The 25,291-nt window shown below is 40.3% G+C and overlaps 1 protein-coding gene across 1 annotated transcript; it reads right to left on the bottom strand.

Moving 5' to 3' along the window:
* Positions 1 to 894: 894 nt before the first annotated feature.
* Positions 895 to 16,742, bottom strand: LOC101542074 (butyrophilin-like protein 1). The gene is made up of 11 exons (XM_055124336.1): positions 16,677 to 16,742; positions 14,318 to 14,478; positions 10,279 to 10,364; positions 7,292 to 7,642; positions 6,524 to 6,805; positions 6,180 to 6,380; positions 5,593 to 5,613; positions 5,484 to 5,510; positions 5,269 to 5,295; positions 2,093 to 2,119; positions 895 to 1,418 (listed from the first exon to the last, which is right to left on the bottom strand). Exons 1-11 carry the CDS (start codon positions 16,740 to 16,742, stop codon positions 895 to 897), a joined length of 1,773 nt encoding a protein of 590 aa, XP_054980311.1.
* Between the last annotated feature and the right edge of the window lie 8,549 nt (positions 16,743 to 25,291).

The raw sequence follows: 25,291 nt of genomic DNA, 5'->3' as shown, positions 1-25,291 counted from the left end.
CAACATCTAGAATAGTATTATTTCATAACTTTTGTTCAATATTGTTGCTAAAAATTGTAGTTTAAATAATTGTTATTTTTTTGAATATTGTTTTTTGTATGATACTTAAAACATACTTAGCAGACCAGCCCCAAATGCAAATTATATTTTTCAAGTGTCTTGAAAAATACATAAAGGTCTGAAGTGTGTGCTTTATATGCAGGAATCTTAAGCTTGATTCCAATACCTACTCCCTTCATCAACAGACAGACCTCCTAAAAACCACTCTGAGAGTATTCCCTCAATGCCAATAGGAATGGCCCTAAAAAAAAATTCATGAGAACTAATTTATGAGACAAATAAATAAAGTATTCTAAAATTTTTAATTTGACTAAATAAACTTAGATTTTTTTTTTTTGCTTTTTTGGGTCACACCCAGCAATGCTCAGGGGTTACTCCTGGCTTTGCACTCAGGAATTACTCCTGGCGGTGCTTGGGGGACCATATGGGATGCCGGGGGTCGAACCCGGGTCGGCCGCGTGCAAGGCAAACGCCCTACCCGCTGTGCTATCACTCCGGCCCCAAACTTAGATAATTTGAACTTAAGATGGTAACTATTACTTGGTGTTATATGTATTTTATTTTATTTCTTATATTTATGGTAATTTATTTTAGAAAATTATGTCATATAATAGTATAAATCAAATTATGAAATGATAAAAAATCATCCTTAGATATTAATAGTGCTACCTAATGTTCAGAAACTCTGCTCATGAAAACTCTTTGAACTTTGTATCAAGAGGTATCTCGATTAGTGAATCTGAGGACATTCCTTAGGTACTAGAGTCCAAGGCATATAGAGAATTAAATATTATCTTGATTGCTTATGGTCTGCCTATAATTCACTTATTGAAGTTAAGGGGAAGAATCCATGGATTTAGGTTTGAAGTAGGGGCACAGTGATCCAGTAAAACTGGGCTGATTGAAAGTGTGGATATGAGAACCATCAGTCAGGTTATAAAAAGAAACGTCACTATCCTCATAATCCAAGAAAACCACAATCTTCTGTGGACACTTTTCTATCTGGAGACACTTTTCACTGAGATTTTCTTGGAAACCATAAGAACCATAAGTGAGAGCCCTATATTTACATCCCTTCTTCTCTAAGACTCTAAGTTTCTTTTCTGATGAATATTGGGGTGATTCATCATTCTTTAGATCCTTCTCATAAATACCTAAACTCCACTCTTCAATATCCTCTACATCCACTTCCCAATAATATCTTCCTGAAGTGAAATAATTTTGATTAAGTGTGATGAAGTTGTCGTCTCCTTCCTCATTTTTGAGATGTTGATCTTGTGTTAACTCTTTGAGGTTGTCTTTTTTATCTGGGTCAGAATTATTCTGATTAAAGTCTTCCTGTTTTAAAGTCACATTAGCTGAAAGAAAAGGAAAAGGAAAGAAGAAAGGAAATTATATAATTAATAAGATTGTTGTATAGGTGAGTTCTTAAAGAGACTGGGAAAATATGAGTAAAATGGCAAAAGAAAAAAAGTTTTTCCTCATTAGAGTAAAGGTCTCTCCTTGGAGTAGGTTGGACTAGGAGAGATTGTGTTTTCATCGGTAATTTAATGTTACTTATATGTCCTTATTCTATAATGCTCCATATATATTAGCATATGAGCAGAGTTTTTACTTGAAAATAATATGATTTTTTACATTCTTTACAAGTTACTGATTTTCATCAATTAGTAACAGACATAATGTGATCTGAGCCTTTTAAAAGAACATTGAGTTACTCTGGACATTTTGGTTACTTTGAACTTATTTTATCTTAATTACCTTCATTAGATTTATTAATATTTCAACAAAGTTATTGGGAATCATAAATTAGATGAGAAATATGAGCCAACATATGAAACTATGCACACAGTCAGAATAGCTTAACCTGGCACCAATTTTCAATTCAGGCAAACATTCGGTGATCCTTACTTTCTTTCCTGTATTTATGAAAATAACAGTTCCTCTATCTTACACTATGATGTCATCTTGAAAAAAAAAAGGAAAATATCAGTGGAAAATTTGTAAGGGGGAAAAATTAAACACTACTTACCCACCATAAAATGTTCCTTTCTCCAGTCTGCAAATAGCAATACAAATTGAAACTGAGATTAAACCATGAACTGCTAAGGAGAAGATAAGATTCTTCCTTTCCTAACATGTCACTTCTATTCTCAACTCTCTTCACTGTATCCCCTAAACTTCTCAAACTCTGGCAGTTTCCATAAAATCAACTACTTGCACAATTTTTGTGCTCTGTTTAAGTTAAGGACGCTTTCAACCAAGTCAGCCCAGTTCAGATGGAATAATTTTGCCAGCCATATCTAGGTATAAATAATACCTGGAGCAGAATCTAATATTCTAATGCCCCAGGATTTCTTTCTTTATTACTAGTCCTCAAATATGAGTGATAGAAAGATATTTTAATTTTATTTCACTTGGGACTGGAGCAAGAGCACAGTGAGTAGGGCGTTTGCCTTGCATACTACAAAATCAACCCAGGTTTGATTCCCCTGTCCCTCTCAGAGAGCCCAGCAAATTATCCCACCCTTACGGCAGAGCCTGGCAAGCTCCCCATGGCATATTGGATATGCCAAAAACAGTAACAAGACTCACAATGGAGACGTTACTGGTGTCCACTTGAGCAAATCAATGAACAACAGTAGGACAGTGCAGTATCACTGTATCACTGTCATACCATTGTTCATTGATTTGCTCGAGCAGGCACCAGTAACATCTCCGTTGTGAGACTTGTTGTTACTATTTTTGGCATATCCAATACGCCACAGGGAGCTTGCTAGGCTCTGCCGTGCAGGCGAGATACTCTCGGTAGCTTGCCGGGCTCTCTGAGAAGGGCGGAAGAATTGAACCCGGGTTTGCTGCGTGCAAGGTAAATGCCCTACCCGCTGCACTACTGCTCCAGTCCTAGGACAGTGCAGTGCTCTTGATAATTTTAGCCTATGATCTCCTAAGAATTTATCTTAAGATTATGACTAAAATCTATAAACTAAATCCTTTACTTTGATCCATACAATCAAATCTTTCATAATTTTCTTCAGAGATATGTTTCTCAAGGGTTTTCTACTTCTCAACTTTATCTATTTGTGCTTTTAGTCACTTCTTTTATGATAAAATTTGTACTTCTGTTTAAAGATTATACTTTTTATTTAAGGGAAGGAAGAAGAAAGAAAGAAAGAAAGAAAGAAAGAAAGAAAGAAAGAAAGAAAGAAAGAAAGAAAGAAAGAAAGAAAGAAAGAAAGAAAGAAAGAGAGAGAGAGAAGAAAGAAAGAAAGAAAGAAAGAAAGAAAGAAAGAAAGAAAGAAAGAAAGAAAGAAAGAAAGAAAGAAAGAAAGAGAGAGAGAGAGAAAGAAAGAGAGAAAGAAAGAGAGAAAGAAAGGGAGAAAGAAAGAAAGAAAGAAAGAAAGAAAGAAAGAAAGAAAGAAAGAAAGAAAGAAAGAAAGAAAGAAAGAAAGAAAGAAAGAAAGAAAGAGAGAGGAAGAAAGAAGGGAAGGAAGGAAGGAAGGGAGAAAGGAGGGAAGAAGGGAGGGGGGCAAGGAGGGAGGGAAAGAAAGAGAGAGAGAGAGAGAAAGAGAGAGAGAGAAAAAGAAAGAAGAAAGAAAGAAAGAAAGAAAGAAAGAAAGAAAGAAAGAAAAGAAAGAAAGAAAGAAAGAAAGAAAGAAAGAAAGAAAGAGGAAGAAAGAAGGGAAGGAAGGAAGGAAGGAAGGGAGAAAGGAGGGAAGAAGGGAGGGGGGCAAGGAGGGAGGGAAAGAAAGAGAGAGAGAGAGAAAGAGAGAGAGAAAGAGAGAGAGAGAAAGAAGAAAGAAAGAAAGAAAGAAAGAAAGAAAGAAAGAAAGAAAGAAAGAAAGAAAGAAAGAAAGAAAGAAAGAAAGAAAGAAAGAAAGAAAGAAAGAAAGAAAGAAAGACGAAAGGAGAAAGAAAGAAAGAAAGAAAGAAAGAAAGAAAGAAAGAAAGAAAGAAAGAAAGAAAGAAAGAAAGAAAGAAAGAAAGAAAGAAAGAGAGAAAGATAAGAGAGAAAGAAAGAGAGAGAGAAAGAAAGAAAGAGAGAAAGAAAGAAAGAAGAGAAAGAAAGAAAGAGAGAGAAAGAAAGAAAGAGGAAGAAAGAAGGGAAGGAAGGAAGGAAGGGAATGAAAGTTAAAGAAAAAAAGAAAGAAAGAAGATATATGGTAAGTAACTTTACTCTTGAAAGAACTCCTTAGTCTACCTCTTAACAAGCAATCAAGTAATCAATAGGTGTTAATTTCCTGGATCATCCTGTGCTTTCTCCATAGGAAAAAAATTAATACCTCTTTTTGTTCCCAACATATAAAACAATGAATGGGATATAAACATTTATCATATATATGTTTAGGAAATGACATAATATGTTTATAAGATTTAACACACAAATACGATTGCACACACTTCTAAGTCACACTGATTCAGATACTACAAAATACAAAAATGATCAATTACCTCTACTACTAGCTTAGTAATTTTTTGAGAGGTATCTCTAAGTCGCAGACCAAGCGTCACTTGACCAGGCTATGCAGGTCAAAGATTTGAGTGTGTGAACTCAGCAATGCAATGCCATTCTAGTCTAGTAAGGTTGGGGATTATTAGGCCTGCACCAAGCAATGCTGGAAGTAGTATATACTCAAATTCTAGAGCCTCTGCATGAAAAGCCTGTGTTTCAGTCTTTTGAGTTGTTTTAACTACTCCTAAATAGTTTTATCTTTACAAATTATGTTAGAGTATTTTTGAAGATTATTTTTTAAACTTTTTAAGACATAAACCAATCATAATCCCTTTAATCACAGAGAGTATACTTAATATCCCACATATAAAATGCAATACAATTTATGCCTTTTAATTTTTCCTTGAAATATTAAAATTATGCATTAACAAAATGCTATATCTTCTCAAATGTCATCAAAATCACTGTGAATTTTCTCCCTTTGTTGTAATAAATGGGATAATAATTTATGTTGAGTACTATTCTAAATATGCTATGGAATTTTCCAATAATCTGTGTTTTTCTCCTTTCACCTTAAGGCCTGAAAAGCAAGCTATTAACTGTTTCTCCACATACAAAATACAAAAAATTGATGCAAAACAAATCTTAGAATTTGTGAGTGGACATATGGTGTTCATATGAGTGTTTCTGGTTATTTTTCTCAAAATATCACAGTTACACAGAAATCCTAAAGACAGAGAGAAAATATTACTTACCAGGATATAGCAGGGCTTTCTTCCAATCTAAAACAACAAATATAGGTCAGACAAGATGAGATATGAATCTGAGCCTAACAATCCTCCTCTATTCTCTTATTTTTCTTTTAAGAAATCATCATTAAATCTGTTGTCCTTTATTTTAAGGAGAGGGAATTAGGGAAATGTTGGAATTAAAGACATCAGGTGGCATGTGAAACCCCAAGATTCTTTACCTGCATCATATAACTTCTTTCGTTTTTCTGAAAGAAACAACATTCAGCTGTGATACTCAGAACAGATATCAAAGGAGAGCATCCTCACAGGGAATGAGAGACGACTCACCAAGTTCTGCCTTGAGGTTTGCTGAAAGAGAAGATATAAAATTACAAAATTGGATTTTAGATGCACTTTAGTTTAGAAGGTAATTAAAAGAATTAAATGTATCTTTAAGGTTATGATGGTCCCCATAGTTAAATAAATGGAAAGATTAACCAAAGTATGTCAAATCTAAAATGATAAAATGACTAAGAAGTTACTGGAAAATGTCATGGGGTTAGAGAAAGGTATTTTTGCTTCAAAAGAGTTTAAGAATTCTTAGATGTTTTGAAGCTATTATTAAAGTGTACATAGGAAGAAAAAATGGAACCTGCCATTTGTCCAAGAATAAACAGCAACAAAGGTGGGTGCCAGAGTTCTGGAAGGACCCTGACGAGTCGGAAGAGCCACATTCCATAAGCTTCCTCACCACTATTCACAGTTCCCTAATTTTTCTACATGGTTTTAGTTCTTTACGTGGATCTCTCAAATCTGTGGAATTCTTGGAATTTTGTGCTTTTCTAGGAAGTTCAGCAACCTTTTACCTCATCCAACCTACAGCTATATTCTCAGTTTTTCCTTAATCACTGATTTGCACTGCTGCCTCAATTTACCTTCGACTTTAAGTGCCTCTTCCTTTTCTTTTTTCACTTTATCTCTTTCCTCAGATTCGTATTTCCGTTTTTTAACTTCTCTGTCCTTGGCTTGATGCTCTTTCCAGCCAGTGTAGCTGATTCCGGTGAGGAGGATCATCAGCACAGGGACTGTCCCTGCCAGAGCCGCTTTCCATGGAGACACCCTGGGGAAGAAGGGCTCTGACACACACATGCATTGAGACAGAGTGAGGACTGGGCTGGAGGAAGTTCTGATCACTCTCCAAGGCAACCCTCACTCTACACATCCACTTCCATGCCCTTACCATACCCTCAGCCCTGTCTTAAGGTACATGTTCACTGACCTGGGAGGAAAATAACTGACACTTTTTCCTGACGGGAGATGGGATTCTGGATGGAGCAGGTCACATTGCCCAGAGTCCTGTCTGTGACCACAAGAGATGCCTCCACGTGGAAGAGTCCATCTCCATCTTGGGTCAGAGTCTCAGAGAGGGCTGTAAGCTTCACTCCGGTTTGGTCACTCCACTGCAATCTGGGTTTTGGGAACCAACCGCCTGAGGAGCACAATATCCGGATCCCACCATCTTCTGGTCCTGCCATGTGTACACGAGGAGCAGAACCCAAACCTGAGGAGAGATGACATGTGTCTGCACCCTGTGGCTTTCTCTAAGACTTAAGTTAAAGGTTCTTCACTAGATTGATGAGTAAGCTGAAGTTCAGAAGTCAAGCAATCACTCCCAGCTAGTAAGAGGTTGAACCGTGAATCAATTGTCATTGTTGCTGTCTCCAGGGGAGGAGGGTACTCAGGGATGCTCCTGGATCTGTGCTTAGGGATCATCCCTAAAATGTGATGTCAGGGATCAAATTAGAATTGACTGCATGCAAGACAAACACCTAACCTCTGTACTATGTTTCCCCCTCAACCATCCTGGGATTCAGTTTTTAAATCAATGTAATCTCTTTGTAGCAAGATTAAGTTGTAATACAAAAGATTTGGCATTATTCAATTAAAGTTACTAAAAGGAGTGTATTTCCTTTTTCTCTTTGAGGATATTAGTATATAAATTAATTCCAGGGTTTTGAGGATACTGAAATATCTTCAGATACAATACCTACAACATTCAGCTCCACAGTGGTCTCATGGGAGATGTGCCCATCCTTAAAATGACACCGATATTGACCATCATCAGAGACACGGACATGTTGGATACGCAGAGCCACAGACCCCTTGTCTATAGAGTCCCCCAGTAACTCTGTCCTGCCACGATACTCCAGCATTTGCTCTCCATCTTGTTCCTGTCCATTCTGGTACACAAGTACTGTGGAGGAGAGCTCAGATCGGTACCACCAGATGTGCATATGGGCTGCACTCTGCTCAGGAGACAGCTGACATGGCAGAGTAGCATCCATCCCTAGCAGGACCATAACAGGTTCGGCTGGTCCCTTCACAGAAAACTCAGACACTATATATAAAAAAAAAATGGAAAAGTATGTGAAAATATATAGATGAAAGGCATATCCGTATTTATTTGAGAACATATTTCTATTAGTATTATTTTCACAAAAAATTATATAGTTTTACAAATCTACATATAGATAGGTGTCAAATGTATATTACATATATGCTATATGTAACATGTATAACATGGAGTATTTGTAGCTATGAGAGATTAAACTCTAGCTATACATGCAACATATAAGATACACACATTCATATAAGCTTATTTCTTATATAACAATTTATATTAAAATGTAATCACATTATATACTTAATTAGTATATAATCAGCTCTGATTGTTTTTGATACTGCTTTCTTATCATGGTGCAGCTTTTCATATATTTTTGAATATTTTTACTGCTTCCTAATTATTGTTTCAAAAGACTCAAAATAAATATTTTTATATTTATACATATGAGAAACTTCTCTTTTGGAAAATTTCTAGTATAATTGTTGAGTTAACATGTATGGAGATTAAATACTTAATATTCACTGCACAAATGAACACAAATTAAAGATGATGACCCCAAAATAAAGACTATAATTCTTGCCTCATATATGAATTCTCCCCAAAGCTTAAATCTCAAAACCTTATCCTTATTTTATTATATGAAGGAAGAACTCATATCCCAGAAATAATTACTTGCGAACAAAAATAACAAGATATGGTTTGGAGAGATAGTACACAATTTATGGTACTTTCATTGCGCACTGATGACCTCAGTTTTGTTCTGGCACTGCAAATAGTCCCTGGGCACTGCAAGAGTGATAAATGAGAACAGAGCCAGCAGTAATCATGAGATGGGGACAAAAACCAAAGAAATTATAAAGAAAAAGAATAAGCAGATAGAATTAGGGAATTCTGATTCTTAAGTTTCTATGCACAAGTTTGCTTTTTCTTCTTTGTTTTTTGTTTTGTTTTGTTTCTTTTTGAAGATTACACCCAGTAGTATTCCAGGCTCTGTACTTAGGGATAACCTCCGGTGGTGCTCAGGGATTAAACCTCAGTTGGCTACATGCAAGGAAAATACCCAACCCAATGTACTATTTATCTGGCCTCAAAATTTCTCTTTTCTTATCAGTATAAATACTACAGAGCATTTTATGCAAACTTATATAAAAATTAAATTGACAAAATCACATGTACTCAATATAGATTTAGACGAATATTCTGTTTATTTTTATGAAAATTATCCAAAGGGATGGAGGGATTTATATGAAGGAAACCAATCCTATTTTCAGTCTAATGCTTCAAAACTATTAGCAGCAAACACAACTAGGATTTTCTTGGGAGTAACTGCATTTAAAGGGGCAAAGTGGGGACTAATGGAAAAATGTTTTAATTATTAAATAGTCACTGAAAATCAGACAACAAATAAAAATAATGAAGGAGAATGCTGACCTGCTAGGTACCAACTGGACACTTGGAGAAGAAGAAGGAAAGATCCAGCAGCAGAAGTGCAGGAAAGAGTCATCATTTTCAAAGCTAAAGATGGAAAACAGGCTGTACAAAACTTTCACTCTGTTAAAGAAAGTGGTGAGAAAAATTATATCAGTGAAATTCTTTTTAAAAAGCATGTCTATGGGCTAGTAAGATAGTAGAAAAGTTTAGGTGCTTAACTTGCACGAAACCAACCCAGATTCAATTCCCAACATCTACCAGGATTGGTCACTGAGCATAAAGCCAAGAACTAGACCCAAGCACCACTTGGTGTACCTCAAAAACCAAAATACAAAAAAAATGTTTGTAAGCTTACTGAAGTGGAAGGGAGTGTTGCATAGATAGAAGCAGGAGGAATCTGAGGAACACTTGGACAATGGTGGAGGGACATGAACTCTGATGAAAGTTGTAGTGCTGTATTGCATTATGCAAAATCCTTACCATTACAGTATTATAAACACTGACACCTAAAATAATCTTTTAAAATCACACTTGGAGGCAGGAGAGATAATACGGTGGGTAGGGTGCTTTCCTTGCATGTGATCAATCTAGGTACAGTACCTGGCTCCCCATCTGGTTCCCAAGTCCTGCCAGGAATGATACATGAGCACAGAGCTAGGATTAAGCCCTGTGCCCCAATTTTTAAAATCAAATTTGACCCATTTCCCTCACAGATCCTACTGTAAACACTGCCAACTTTCATTATCTCCTCCATGGCCTTTCCATTTCTCTTTTCTTTCAAAAATCCAGCAGTGCATATCGAAACCATAATTTTCCCTTTTATTTTGTGGATTTTTCAATTCCTTATGGATTCACCCTTTAGTCAGGTTTCTCTTGAAATTACAAACTTTAATTTCAACGTTGATAAATAATCAAAGACAGTTTATTAGTCTCCATTAATTTATTATCCCCTTCTTACAGTCATTCATTCACTCAATTATGCATTAATTTATACCCTTACAAAATATTTATTCAGACCCAAAAGTCCCAAAAGGGAAGGCTTTTTTCTTTCACATATTTTTCTGGATGTCCCCACATATACATATCTACATCACCACATCTCTTTTACCATATAGATTGTCCAGGCTGAGAGATATTTCCTGGGAGGTCCTGGTCTCTATAGCACACCTAAAAAGCCCAGATATAGAGATAGCTCATACCTGACTGTTCTGTGATCATCATCCAAAATGTGTCTGAAGACTGGAAGTGGCAGACTTCTAACACATCATTGGTTTGAAAAAATATTCTTAAGAAGAAGGACAAGCAGAGTTGCTAATAAGTAATAGCATGTGAATGTCCTTCCTTAAATGAGCTCAATGAGAAAGTCACAGCCCGTCTCTAACTCTTCTAGCTACTTTGATCATTAAAGTAATAAAGCTATCTAAGGGGACTTTGAACTGTGCTGAGTCATATAATAATATAACTTTTAAAACTGTTTTTGTCAAAAGTATTTAGGGAGTTTTCTCCTTTCCCCTTCAAAGAACTGAAATCGTGTTTTTCTTTTTTAAAAAAATTTTTTATTAGAGAATCACTGTGATGTACAGTTATAAACTTATGAACTTTTGTGTTTGCAAGAAATCAAATTTTTCTTGCAGGTGGAGTCATCTTTATGATATTCAGGTGTTTTGATTATCCTAAGGTTCAAGCCACAAAGCTGAGCTCCCCACCTTCCATACACTGTCCTCTTTCCATTCAGCCTTTTATACTCTGCTGTGTTATCGTTCTGCCACAATGCCCTCTGTGTCACTTGGGCTCTAGCACTCACTCAGTAGAACATACCTGGAAATGTGAAAAGGAAAAATCTACAGGTGTGGAAGGGAATGGCTGAAGATTCTATTTGCCTTCTTGTTTACCTCGAAATCTATTATATTTAGGTATAGATGTTGTGTGAACGTTCATTCAGTCAGAGGAACTGAGACAAGGAATGCGAAAGAAATTTATGTCATGGAGGGTCCTGGTTCTCTCAGACCTATGACAAAGATAGAAAGCCCCGAAATCTCCTTTTATTACCGTCCTACTGTTCATACTCTAAAGGGCTCAATTTAGTGATGTCATCAAAGAAGTTACAGAAAAAAACATTGAGGCAGGCAAAGCATGTATTGTTTCCTTATATCAGCAGGCCAGTGCATTTTGGCCTAAGGAAAGAGATACAAAACCAAAACTGAAAACTTTCTTGGGCTACAAGTATTTGGGTTTGCAACTGAAAGACAAACTGGGCTGACACCTGAAATCTACATTCCAAAGACTAGGCTGGGCTGAGCCTGGAATCTGCATATCAAAGATCAGGCTGGACTTCTGTGAGAAAAGAATAAACTGACTCATTCAATATACTGAAATTTATGAAGTTATTTACTGATGGCAACTTAAAGTTAAAAAATGTTCAGCTTCATCCAAACCAGTCAGAACACACAAGAAATCTTGCCCATTTCAGACTTAATAGAAATGTACACATAGAAATTGTGATTAACCCAGAAGACAGCACCTCGCCAGAGATTTCTCCAGACCCTGTGCCTAGCTGATTACACCCTCTCTGCCCACTCCAGATGTACCCCCTGTAGCCACAAACTTCCAGAAGAAAAGCCCAGATACGAGGGACCAGGGACTGAAGACTTCAGGCCACATGGTGGAGGCAGGGACTGCTGTTCCTTTCTATCTCCTCTACTGGGGTCCTTGCTGTCACCCGTGAATTGCCTCTGGGTGATATTTAAGCCCATCACCAGCCTTGATCCAGAGGTTCACAAATGGATCACAAAATGGATTAGCTCCCTACAGAGATGTCTCTGGATCCCAACCACTTACAGTTTTAGAATTCAAAGAGCACACGACCACTTTAGTGGCCATATGACCTCTCCTCATATTCATAATAAGCAATAGAAAATTATCTCGCATATACCTGTGGCATGCAGGCTTGAATGGTGGTGGAAAAACGGAAAAACTCGAAATAATAGTGGTGGGAAGGTGCAAAGGTGGTGGGATTGGTGTTGAAATATTGAATGTAATCAATTAATGTGAGCAACCTTATGAAAATAAAATTTAAAAATAAAAAAAGAAATTGTGATTAGTATTAAAATGTTTAATATTTCCATTAGAAGAAATTAGTAAATAGGAATTTCTTTTTGAAACTGATGTGTAATCTTGATATCGGTGGTCCCCACAGGTGACACATGTGCTGAGGCCCCACATGTGCTTGGCTGTGTGGGCGCAAGCAGCACACGGGCTCTGGCAACATATGTGAGTCCTTCCTTTTTCAGGGTGGCTTTTATAGGGTTTCCCCAACCTGCTCCCACGTGGGGCTTCTTCCCAGGTAAAAGTCCGTTGCTAAAGAGGTTACGAGTGGTCTTCTTTGGGCCGAATCACTAAAGTTAATCAGATTGACGGAGAGGTCAAAGGGAATTCAAGGAATTTCCTTCATGGGGAGGGGTCCAATCTCCTCAGGGTCCACTGCTCAAGGTCTTATCTGTATCCACAAAGTGGATCAGCCTTAGAATTTTCCTCCCAGAATTTTTGCTGACCTGTTTTATTGTCCAGGGCCTTTCCCTATTTACCTGCCTACATCAACCTAAAATTTAATTTATATGCTATCACTGTCACTGTCACTGTCATTTATTAAAATAAATTATATTAAAGTAATCATTGAGTTAAAATGATGTCTGTTATTAGATCAATCAGAGAAACAGAAGCTCTTGGTATACCTCAGTGTTAGTGGAAAAGGAGGCCTATTCATCCTAGAGTTTTCCAGAATTATAAATTGAATAATTTCTAACTCATCTACTTTGACTGTTCCTGCATGCAAAAGCATATACTAGTTTATTTAATCTTCTAAAAATGCAGTTGAATATCCTAATTGCTATTAAAAACTAATTATTAGGCCTGTTCTTTAAATAAGAAACATATTAATCATTACTAGTATTAATGTTATTGCTTATATTATTACTAGCATTGTTATTATTATATAACTATTAAAAGCTAAGCTAAAATTTACCAAGTGTTCATCATAGACAAATCATAATGCTAAGCTATTGATAAATAATTTTGTCAATTTATCAAACTAGTCCTTTAATAAATTATTATGAATACATAAGTCATGCCATTCAGCTTGGGAAGGAGTTCTAGAAGGTTCCTCTGCAGAAAGGAAGCTGAGGCCTGGCATGTGCAAGCCCACAGGACTCCAGTGTGGGGACATACGTAGTCCCAGAGAGAGAGTCTGCTATGAGGGGTATGTCACCATGTCACCGGCCCTTTGTGTCTGTCACTTGCTGGGTGACCAGATGCAGAATTCCCTGCCCAAGAGCACAGGGAAAGCACTGGAGAAAGTGCCTTAATTTTGAACTTCATGTTGATCCTGGGGCTGGAGCAATAGCTCAAGGGGAAGGGCAATTGCCTTACATGGAGCCAACCCTGGTTCTATTCCCAGCATCCCATATGGTCCTCTGAGCACTGCCAGGAGTAATTCCTGAGTGCAGAGCCAGGAGGGACCCCTGAGCAGCGCTGGGTGTGCCCCCTGCTCAAAGCGGGGGGGGATATATTCAAAAATCTACTGTAGAAGCTACCTACTTCTTTCCCAGCCCAGTGCCCACCTAGCTTCCTGACTCAAACCCTGGCCATCACAGCTCATGGCACCATCACACGGCGTTAGAGGTATGCATGCCCCAGCAGGAGAGCTGAGGAGAAGCACCCATGGGGGTCAGCACCCAGACTCTGCAGAGAGCCTGAGGCCTCAAGGCCGGCAGAGCCTCCTCCCTGCCCCGCCCCATCCCTGCATGGCCCTTCTTGGGCAGACCCAGAACAGAGCCCGTCAAGGCCCAGTCGCTGCCGAATCTAGGGAGCCACTGGACAGAAGGGCGCTTGCACGGGCGGATGGACAGATGGAAGGGCAGATAGACGGACAGACGGGTGGATGGATTGGTTCGTGGATGGATGGATGGGTGAGTGGATGAAATAACGGAGGGGTAGATGGATGGGCGGATGGGCAGATGGATGGATGATCAGACTGACAGACAACAGGCCCAGTGATTTTTCCTTAATACGGAAATAATACATCTGCATCCCATCAGCTGCAGATGCAGACCATCTCGCTAAAGGCCAGCGCTCCCGCCAGCCTTTAGACCAGTGTTTTCAAATGTTTCCCCCACGGTGGCTCCTTGCAACCACGTTTCTTCATGTGACATCCCCTGGTCTCAGGCCGTGGCCCCCATTTACATGCTTTCCACCTGTGACCCTCCGGGAATATTCTGAGGGCCCATGGAGGGCCGCAGTGTCCAAGCTTGAGATGCTGCCTCAGACTCGTTCCTGGAGTTGGCCTTCACGTGTCCTCCAGACCAGCACACATGTCTGTACATGGCCAGAGTCCTCCGCTCCTCCTGTTATACACCGGCTCCCCAGACTCCCGGACTTTGCCCATCTTACCAACACCGCTGCTCAGCCCTCTCAAGCTGCTGGGGGTTGAGTCCGGGCCTCACACATACCACGGAAGCGTTCTACCCTTCGTCATTGCCTCAATTTCTCTTAAACATTTTTTGGCCACCCCTCGTGGTACTCAGGGCTCACTCTGTTTAGGGGGTCCCTCTTGACAGAGCTTGGGGGCACATATTGGGTGCCAGGCATTGCACCCTGGTCTGCTGCGTGCCAGGCCAGTGCCTGCCTGCTGGGCGGTCTCTGCCGCCCCCTGAACAGCAGTGTTCTTAGCTTCTGTAGCCGGGACGTCTGGGCACTTGCCCTCTGCCCCGCTGCCCCCTCTTTTGTTGCTGCTGCCCAAAAGCACTGGGCTGAATTTTGCCCACTGAGATGGGCGGCAGCCCTCCTGGGGGTGCGGGCCTGGTGGACACTGAGCTGGAATTTTCCCACTAGATGGCAACCCTTCCAGGGGTGTGGACTTTATGGGCAGTGCTCAGACACTTCTGGCTGTGGCGTAGCTGGAAACTACAGCCAGTTCTGGGGTATCACAGAGAGGGCAGTTGCAGGCACAAACTGAAGAGCCTTTGGGATGGAGTTCGGTGCCCGCATGGCACTGGGGATCAAGTCCTCTGTCTCCTGCTGCTGAGGCAGGCGCTGTAAGCCACTGAGTCACCTCCCCCCCCCCCGGCCATGTCACTCCACCAGAGTGTTTTGTCCTTCAAAAACTGAACTTACTGAGCACAGTCCACCCATATGATTGCACCCACAGGTCACAGAGTCAGGAGGGGCCTGCATGCCACTGTCTTTCTCTTTTAAAAAAGCTTTTGCTTATTTCATAATAATAGTAATAATAATATTAAACAATAATATAATTATATAATAATAAATAATATAATAATATTACTATGATATAATAACCCTGGCAAGCTCCCCATGGCATATTCATATCCCAAATATAGTAGCTTATATATGCATACTTCTTGGATAGCCTGGCAAGCTACTGAGAGTGTCCTGCCCACACGGGCAGAGTCTGGCAGGCTACTCTTGGCGTATTCATTATGCCAAAAACAGTAACGATAGGTCTCATTCCCCTGACCCTGAAAGAGCCTCCAATCATTGGGAAAGACAAGTAAGGAGAGGCTGCTAAAATTTCAGGGCTGAGAGGAATAGAGATGTTACTGGTGCCCACTAGAGTAGGTTGACAGAAACTGGGATGACAATGATACATAAATCATGAAATAAAGTGTGACTTAATTTTTTTAAAAAAGAAACTTTACCAAGATCACAACTAGTAAGGAAATGCAGATTATCAAAATTTAGGTATGTCTTTTTAATCATAGAATTTGGATTTCTACTATTTAAAATAAGCTTTCTCTATGTTTTATTTAAGCTTTACTATAATCATATTATCATTCCTTTGTTTATAAGATACATTAAATTAATTGATGTATGTTGAAACATATATGCAATTCTGGAATATCTATCACTTTTTATGATGTACCTTTTAGTAATATAACTTTTTAAATTTGGCTTTAAAATTTTTGTTGTTTATTTTTGCATCAACATTTATTAGACATATAACTATGCAATTTCTGTGTGTGTGTTGCCTCTATCAAATTTTAGTATCTGGTAAGGTAGCTCTGCACTGTAACACTGTTGTCCCATTGTTCATTGGTTTGCTCGAGTGGGAACCAATAACCTTCCCATTCATCCCTGTCTCATGCTAGTGTAGTCCAATGTCATCTGCTCACTCCTGGAACATGAAGTGAGACTTGTTACTGTTTTTGGTATATCAAATACACCACAGGTAGCTTGCCAGGCTCTGCCGTGAGGGGGGGGGGGGCGGATACTCTCAGTAGTTTGCCAGACTCTCCAAGAGGGGTGGAGGAATTGAACCCAGTTGGCCATATGCAAGGCAAACGCCTTATCAACTATGCTATCGCTCCAGCCCCTGGTAAGGTAGGGACCATAAAAGCTGAAATAACTCCTGGATCTTCATACTTCATTTTGGAGGAGCTGAAGAATGACAAAAAAAGTATTATTTTTGGCCCCAGGACCCGATCTCAACCCAGAGTCAAGCGGGCAGGAACCCCTGGCTCCCAGCTGCCACCACAGACCCAATGCTTCCTTCTTCTTCATCCAGGTGCATCAGCCCCCCTCATACGGGGTCATAAGGGGGCGTGGCTTTCACGGTAGTGGGCGTGGCCTCCGCTGCAGGGAACATGGTCATCGGGGCAGCCGCAGTTATTTTCCCCTCTTCCAGTATCTCAATCCCCATTACCTAACTCCCCAGCTACCTCAAACACAAAAGACAAATAGGCCACTAGCCTAATGCAATTGCACCAAAATATCTGTGAGCACAAATCCTTTCCAATTACACCAAAATACCAATGAACACAAGAAGTTATACAAACCTGATGTAAAAGAACACATCCTTCTAACCTCCACCAGAAACCTCACAAAGAGAGAACAGAACTAGTAAACTGGAAGGTCCCACCTCTATACAACCATTACAATAAGAAGAAACAGCATAAATCTCCACCACGACGAAAGGATGAAGGAGTCCAGAAGCCTCAGCAGGGGTTACCCAAAAAATGATCTCTCCGATAAAGAATTCAGATAAGAAATGCTGAAAATGTTCAAAGAACTTAAAGCAACAGTGGAGCAGTCATCGAAGAAAATACAGAAAGAAATGAGAGCTGAAATAGGAAAGCTACATTCAGAAATGTCACAAATAAAAGACTCGGTAGACGAAATGTAAAACACAGTGGGTGCCCACAACAGTAGAATGGCTACAGCTGAAGATAGAATCATTGAGCTTGAAGATGAGAAGCAGAAAACTCACAGGCTTCAATAAACAATGGGGAAAGAACTCAAAATACCTCTAGGGCAAATCAGTGACCAGAATACAAAGAGAGTCTACAGAATGGGAAAGGATATTCACCCAATACCCATTGGATAAAGGGGTGATATCAAGGATTTACAAGGCACTGGTTGAACTCCACAAGAAGAAAACATCCAACCCCATCAGAAAATGGGGCGATGAAATGAACAGAAACTTTCTCAATGAAGACATCCGAAGGGCTAAAAGACACATGATAAAATGCTCCTCTATCTAAAAAATGCTCCAATAATCATCAGGGAAATGCATATCAAATTAACAATGAAATACCGTCTCACATCACAGAGACTGGCCCACATCCAAAGGAACAAAAGCCACCGGTGTTGGCACGGATGTGGAGAGAAAGGGACTCTCCTCCATTGCTGGTGGGAATGCTGAATGATTCAGCCCTTTTGGAAAACATTATGGACGCTTCTAAATAAATTAGAAATTGAGCTCTCATTTGACTCAGCAATACCACTTCTGGGAATATATCCCGGAGATGCAAAAATGTATAGTTAAATCCCATCTGCACCTATGTATTCATTGCAGCACTGTTTACAATAGCCAGAATCTGAGAACAAAAAACCAGAGTACCCAAGAACAGATTACTGTTTAAAGAAATTTGGTACATCTACATAGTGGAATACTGTGCAGTTGTTAGAATAGATGGTCATGAAATTTGCATATAGGTGGATCAAATAGTGGAAAGTATCGTGTTAAGTGAAGTGAGTCAGAAAGAGAGGGACAGACATAGAAAGATTGCACTCATTTGTGGAATATAAAGAAATAGAATGGGAGACTAACACCCAATAATAGTAGAGATAAGTACCAGGAGGATTACTCCACAGCTCTGAAGCTGGCCTCACATGCTTGGGGGAAAATCAGCTCAGATAGAGAAGAGACTACCAAGCAAAGGGTGCTGGATGGGCCCACTAGGGATGGGAGATGTGGGCTGAAAATAGACTATAGACTGAACATGATACCTACTTAATACTTCCATAGCAAGTCACAATAACCAAAAGGAGAGAGAGAGCAAAAGGGAATGCCTTGCCAAAGAGGCAGGTTGGAACGGACAGGGTGGGGGTGGTGGGAAAAAATCTGGAACCATTGGTGGTAGAAAATGGGCACTGGTGAAGGGATGGGTACTCAATCATTGTATGACTGAAATGAAAGCATGAAAGTTTGTAAGGCTGTAACTTTATATCACAGTGATTCACTAATAAATGTTTTTTGTCACTTGGCACTTGTCTTCCGGTTGATCTTCAATTTGCTCGAGCGGGCACCAATAACGTCTCCATTTGTCCCTGTCATGTGCTAGTGTAGTCTAATGATATCTGCTCGCTCCAGGAACAGGAAGAGTCTCAAATCATTCATTCAGGGTTTTGACCACATTTTGTTGGTGGGTGGCCATGTGGTCTTTTGATGTCCTGTGAAATCTAGTAGTAACTGCTCTAATCCAGTGGTCATCTCTGAATTGAATTACATGTCTGACCCATCTGATTTTTGATGTCTTGGCAAACGAGACAGCATCCCATATTCTTGATCGTCGATGGAGGTTGGAACTCTGGATTCCTTCTCTCACTTGAGTAAGACGTGATACTCCTAGCATAGCTCTTTCCATGCCTCTTTTGGACACCCAAATAGCGTTCTTATCCTGTTTGTGTAGGTCCCAGGTCTCTGAGGCATACGTTAGTGCAGGAAGAACAGTGGAATCAAAAAGATGTACCTGGAGTCAGAGTTTCTTCACCCTCTTAACCACTTCTTCGTTGCTCTTGAAGGTGTTCCATGGTGCTCTCTTCCTCAAGCGCAGTTCTGACTCCAAGTCATTCCTCATGCTGAGTTTTAGACCCAGGTACACATAGCTGCTGCATCAGAGATGTTTGTTCCATTGAGAGCAAATGGGGTGTCAGAGACTAGTTCAATTTTCATGTGCATCGTCATGTTGAGGTTCAGCTGCAGTCCGACCTTTCCACACTCACAGTCGAAGTCGGCCAGCATTTGTGCCGCTTGGCTAATGTTTGGCATTATGAATATGATGTCATCAGCGAATCGGAGTTGGTGTAGTTGCCAACTGTCTATCTTCACTTCCAATCCTTCCCATTCCAGTCATTGCATGATGTTCTCGAGGGTGGCACTGAAGAGTTTTGGTGAAATGGTATCGCCTTGCCAAACCCTCTGTTTATGTCAATGATCACTTCCTTGGAGAATGGTGAGATCCTGGTGGTGAATCCGTAATACAGCTCACGGAGGATCTTGATGTACTGAGTTTGAATGCCCTGTTTGGCTAGGGCTTCGATGTCCGCTTCAGTCTCAACAGAAGGCCTTCTTTAAGTCAATGAACATTAGACAGAGCAGCATCTTGAACTTTCGCAAAACTTCAATGAGTTTGGTGACTGTGTGGATATGGTCGATCGTGCTGAATCCTTTTTGGTACCTGGCTTGCTCACATGGTTGCCCTTCATCTAGAGTTCTGCCTATTCTATTCAGGATGACACACGTGAACTACTTGTAGACGACAAACAGCTGACAGATTGGGCAATTGTTACTGATGTTGTGGATGTCTCCCTTCTGTATGACAGAACGGTCCTACTGGTTTTCCACTGAGATGGATCCTTGCATTCAGACAGGTAGCCTGTGAAGAGCCAAGCCAGTGTACTGATGAGTACTGGCAACAGATTCTTCAGGTGTTCGGGTCTGACCTTGTCTAGACTGGGCGCTGTACACATCTTTACCAACAAAATGGCAGGTCAGATTTCAGAAGGGAGGACGTTAGGAACAACATATCTATCCTGCGGAATTTGGTATGTGGGCAGGTGGACGTGGCTGTCAAAGAGATCTGAGTAGAAGCCGTGAATAATTCTTTCCATTGCCTTTCGGAAGATGTGATAAATCCATTAAGACGTCGGAGGGCAGTCATCTTGGTCTTTTAGTTGGTGAAGAACAGGCAAGCATTGCGAATACTTTTCCTAGCCTCTGCCACATCAGCCAACACTGCTGCTCATCTCTTTTTGAGGTCTTCCTTTATGGCTTCTCTGCACAGCTTTGCAATCTCGGTTGTTAGCTTGTGTTTACCTGAGGCTCGTGCCAAACCACATTGACCAATGAGCTTGAGAGTTTCAAAAGATAGGCAGCTGTTTGTGGTTTTCTCATCTCGGCATTCTTCATGCTGTCATGGAGGTGCTGAACCAGTCGATCGTATTCTTTGTCGATGTTGTCAAGGACGGCATCTTCTCACGTTGCCGCAGTGGTGCCAAAGAGCTCCCAGTTGGTGGTCATTCTGGGATTTCCTTTCTTAAACTTAAACTTTGCAGTCCTTTCTCCCTGCTCTGTGAAGTAGAATTTTGCATGAAGGAGACGGTGGTCCGATCCCGTTTGGAATTTGGGACAACAGCGACATCAGTCAGGCAAAACCTTCGATTAAATATGATGTGGTCAATTTCATTGTGGAACTGTCCACCGGGAGACTCCCATGTCTAGCGTTTAAATTCGGCCTTCTGGAACTGTGAATTACCATGGATGGTCTTGGTTGACATGATGAACTCAGATAGTCTCTCAACCTGATCATTCCATTCTAAGACATGCGTCCCAATGTGGAGTTCTTCGGGCAAACTTCTCAGTCCTATCCTGGCATTTAAATCACCAACAATGATCTTGTAGAAGGTGTGGTCTTCTTTATACAACCTCTCCAGTTCCATATAGAACTTCTCAATTTCTTCTTCATCATAATTGGATGTTGGTGCATTGACGACGAAGATAGAAACTGCAGGAAGTGAGCCACATCTATTCAAGCATAATCATTTGATTTGGGTTGTTAGGCATTCGAATAAATCAATGCTCAGGGACAAGTCCGTGTTGACAATGTCACCAACACCACCGACACCTCTGTTGTCACATGTTCTGAGGAGCAATTCTTCTCCAGTGTCGAAAATGGCGTGATGTGATTGATGTCTTCTCGTTTCAGTCAGACCAATGTCATCATACTTGATTTTCTGCACTTGTACCATCAGGTCCTCGATGGATGCTTCTGATGCCAGCATATGTGCATTGAAAGTACACACAGTCGATATTATTATGGAACTTTTAAAGAGGTATGAACTTGGTGGCGTCGGGGGGAAAATGTGTTTTGAACTTGAAACAGCGGGACACTCGGGCAGTCTCGGGCTGGGGCCGGAGCCGGCTCGAGCTCCGCCGAGACTCAACCTGGGTGGCCATGCCTTTGCACAGCCGCTTGGCTGCTGAATGACCAAGATCCATAGCCAGCTATACGACTTGGGGTCCCAGTGAGTGCTTGCAGCCATGTGTCCAGACTGTAAACTAAGCTTTTGCCCCACGCCCGCTAAGTGGGGAAATATCCTTCCTTGGTTTTTCTTCCCTTCGGGAGGAATCGGTACAGTGTCCGCCATATTATGGAACTTTTAAAGAGGTATGAACTTGGTGGCGCAGAAGAAAAAAAAATGTGTTTTGAACTTGAAACAGCGGGACGCTCGGGCAGTCTCGGGCTGGGCCCGGAGCCGGCTCGAGCTCCGCCGAGACTCGACCTGGGTGGCCATGCTTTTGCATAGCCGTTTGGCTGCTGAACGACCAAGATCCAGAGCCAGCTATATGACTTGGCGTCCCAGCGAGTGCTTGCAGCTGTGTGTCCAGACTGTGAACTAAGCTTTTGCCCCATGCTGCTCCAGGAAGGGAAATGATGCTATTTCCAACTTAAATCTCCCTGGACTTAATTACTAAAATACAGAAATCCTAAACCGCGTGGCTGCTACCGCGGCCGTGCGACTTTATATCTCTTCATTCTCATCAGTGGAAAACTAATTATCAAATGTTTCCTTATCAATAGGGCTGTATTCTTGGGGGATAAACTCCAACAAGAATAGTGAGTTCTGTGTTGAAACTCCAACAACAATAGTGAGTTTTGTATTGAAATAAGGAATGTAATCAAGGTAAAGAGGAAAGGAAGTGAAATTTGCCAGTCTATGTGGGGGATGGGGGGTTGGGGGCTTGGGGGTGGTAGGTATACTGTTTTGTTTTGTTTTATCTTTTTTTGGTGGTGGAATATGGTCACTGGTGAAGGGACGGGTGTTTGAGCATTGTATGACCGAGACATAAGCCTGAGAACTTTGTAACTTTCCACATGGTAATTCAATAATAAATGAATAAAAATTAAAAAAAATAAAAAAGAAAAAGAAAATACAGACAGTCATTTTAGTCTTTCTTCATTTTGGCAATCTAGGTCGTCCCTGAGATTTTTTCAGCCTCTCCTTGCTCAACTTTCTTAACGCTGTCATATTGGGGGCTCTTTCGGTGTCAGGTGAATGAGGCCCATTGTTGTTACTGTTTTTGGCATATTGAATACGCCACGGGTAGCTTGCCAGGCTCTGCCATGCAGGTGGGTACTCTCGGTAGCTTGCCGGGCTTTCGGAAAGGGATGGAGTCTCTTAGGGCAGCCTCCAATCATCCTTAGAGGTGTTCCCATGGTTCACACCATATTGGAACCCTATCAAATATGGTGCAGGATTTATGAAAAATGGGTATTAAGTGTCTTATGTTGTGTCGCGCGGCAGTGAAGCAGCCACGCGGTCTGGAGAGCAGCATGGAGCATGGCAGTGGCTGGTTCTGTGGGGTTCACTCGTGCGTGAGTTTCGGCCCAAGTGTCTGGAGAGCAGCCTGGTGCATGGCGTTGGCTGGGTGGTGAAGGTAGTGGGGTTTGGCCGGTGAAGTATTTATCTGGCTTTGGTAGGGTGGGGCATCTGGGTTTGACTCAATCCCTAAAAAAAGTATTATTCTTTAATTAATCAATGAAACAAATAAAATCTCCATATAAAACCCAGCAACTCCACTCCTAGATACTAATCACAAGAAGATAAAAATGCTAATTTAAAATGATATATACACACCTACATTTATTGAAGTTCAATATTTACAATATGCCTATTACAACAGTTAAATTAGAAAAATAAATAAAGAACCAAGTGGCCAACAATTAGTCGATACAGACACTGTGGTTTATATGCAAAATGAAATTCTTTTAAGTGAAAATTTTCTTTTCCATTATAAGAAAAGATAAAACCATGCCTATTCATTTGGTTCACATTTTCCCTATAACAAATGATGGTGATCCTTGTATTATATGCTTATTGTCAATCTGTCTGTCTCATTTGGTGAAGTATCTGGTCATTTTCTCTTCTCATTTTTGAAGGGTTTGTGTACATGCGTAATTTTTTAGTATCTGGTTTTTGTGATTTCCTTACGTGTCTTTAATATCCTGCCCATTGTAATATATATGGTGTGTGAATATCTTTCTCACTCTGTAGCATGTATTTTAATTTGAATGATAAAAAAAAACAGAGAAACAGGACATTCATACAAAGAAAATTCTAGTCCAGTATGTTTGATGAACAGAGATGCAGAGATCTTCATTAAAATGTCAGGAAATAGATATCAACAATAGGTTAAAAGGATTATACATAATTATCATATGGGAACTAATTTCAGATATTCAATTGTTTAGTTAATATATGAAAACAAATTAATGTAATGTGCAATATAAACAAAACAAAATTTAAAACTACATGACCATATCAATATATTTAAACAGGTTTTGATGGTATTCACATCATATTGTGGTTAAAGCTGTCAACAGATGTGGTTAGAAAGAACATAGCTAAGTATTGTAAAAGATATATATGATAGATATGATAGATGAAGACTGAATTTGTACTCAATAGTGAAAAACCAATATGTTTTCCCATAAGAACAAAAACAGTGATATTCACTTTGATTAATATCCAGTCTGGTAATGTCAGTCCTATTCAGTGAATTTATACTCAAAACATAAATAAAAGAAATCAAAATTACAAAAGAAGTAAAAGCTATCAATATTTTCTGTTGACATGATAATACACTGAAATAATTCTCAAGATTCCTGTTGGGGTCTCAGAACCCAGCCTGAGACCCTAGCCAAGTCCCCTCCCCTTAGAAGCAGGAGCAGATTCTCTTCACAGGAGCCTAAGGCCCTGGGGGGCCAGCACTCCACCCAGAAAGGCGCCCTTGGTTGAGGAGATAATGGGATGAAACCTGAAAGTCACCACTTGTCTGAGCTAACATACCCGACCTTGAGAAGCGGGAAACATAAATCATTAGCTAACATCTGTAGAGGGCACAGCAAAGTGTTTACGCCAAGAGTTGACAATCAGGTGTTCACAGTATCCAAACCGCTCTAAAATTTTTATATAAATATCAGTGTGTGAGAGCTAATAAAATGAGTTACTTGACCTCCAACTCTTTCCCCCTCTGCGTGGTTCTTTCTCGGTGGCGGCGGTGGGGTGGCTGAAGTGCACAGAGGGACTGTGCAGAGGCTTCTCCCCATCCTGCTCCCTCTCCCACAGGGAGTAAGTCCGGTGGCTTGGGGGATCATACTCCAGTTTACCAGGGTCTACTGGCCAGGACCCTGACAATTCCACTAATTTCAAAATTTTTAAATAAGACAATTCTTTTAGATGATCTTGGCCCATCTGGAAAAATGTTACCCAAGATTTAGTTCAAATGCAGTCTGCTACTAACTACATATCTTGAATCCCCTATAAAAGTACAATGACTAGAATAAATAATACTTAACTTCTCTTTAGTTTCACTTTGTTTATCTTCATTCCCCTTTTCTAGTATATGGAACTTTCCTAAGGGCAACAAGTTTCCATATTGGAATCATCTTAATTTTCCCCCCTCCCAACTGCAGTGATTATTACAGTGAAGCTCATTCTAACCTCAGGGTATCTGATAATTAAATAAAAGTTTTAATTAAAACTGTTCCTCAGAGTTCTGATACTTCCACAGCACAATGGCAAGAGAAATCAGAAACCATATACAGTGTTCTGGGAAAGAATTCCTTTATACTTGGG

The sequence above is a fragment of the Sorex araneus genome, chromosome 2 (genome assembly GCF_027595985.1).
Source record: "Sorex araneus isolate mSorAra2 chromosome 2, mSorAra2.pri, whole genome shotgun sequence".
Taxonomy (NCBI): domain Eukaryota; kingdom Metazoa; phylum Chordata; class Mammalia; order Eulipotyphla; family Soricidae; genus Sorex; species Sorex araneus.
Note: the sequence above shows the minus strand (reverse complement) of the source record. Positions and strands in the feature narration are given on the sequence as shown.

What these genes read in the sequence shown, in the direction of transcription:
- LOC101542074 (XM_055124336.1), bottom strand. Translation starts at nt 16,742, where the DNA reads ATGACCATGTTCCCTGCAGCGGAGGCCACGCCCACTACCGTGAAAGCC. An exon ending in TGTGGAGCTGAATGTTGTAG is followed by an intron (nt 6,806 to 7,291) that starts GTATTGTATCTG and finishes ATCTCTCCTCAG; the next exon opens with GTTTGGGTTCTGCTCCTCGT. An exon ending in AAACCTCAAGGCAGAACTTG is followed by an intron (nt 5,511 to 5,592) that starts GTGAGTCGTCTC and finishes TGTTTCTTTCAG; the next exon opens with AAAAACGAAAGAAGTTATAT.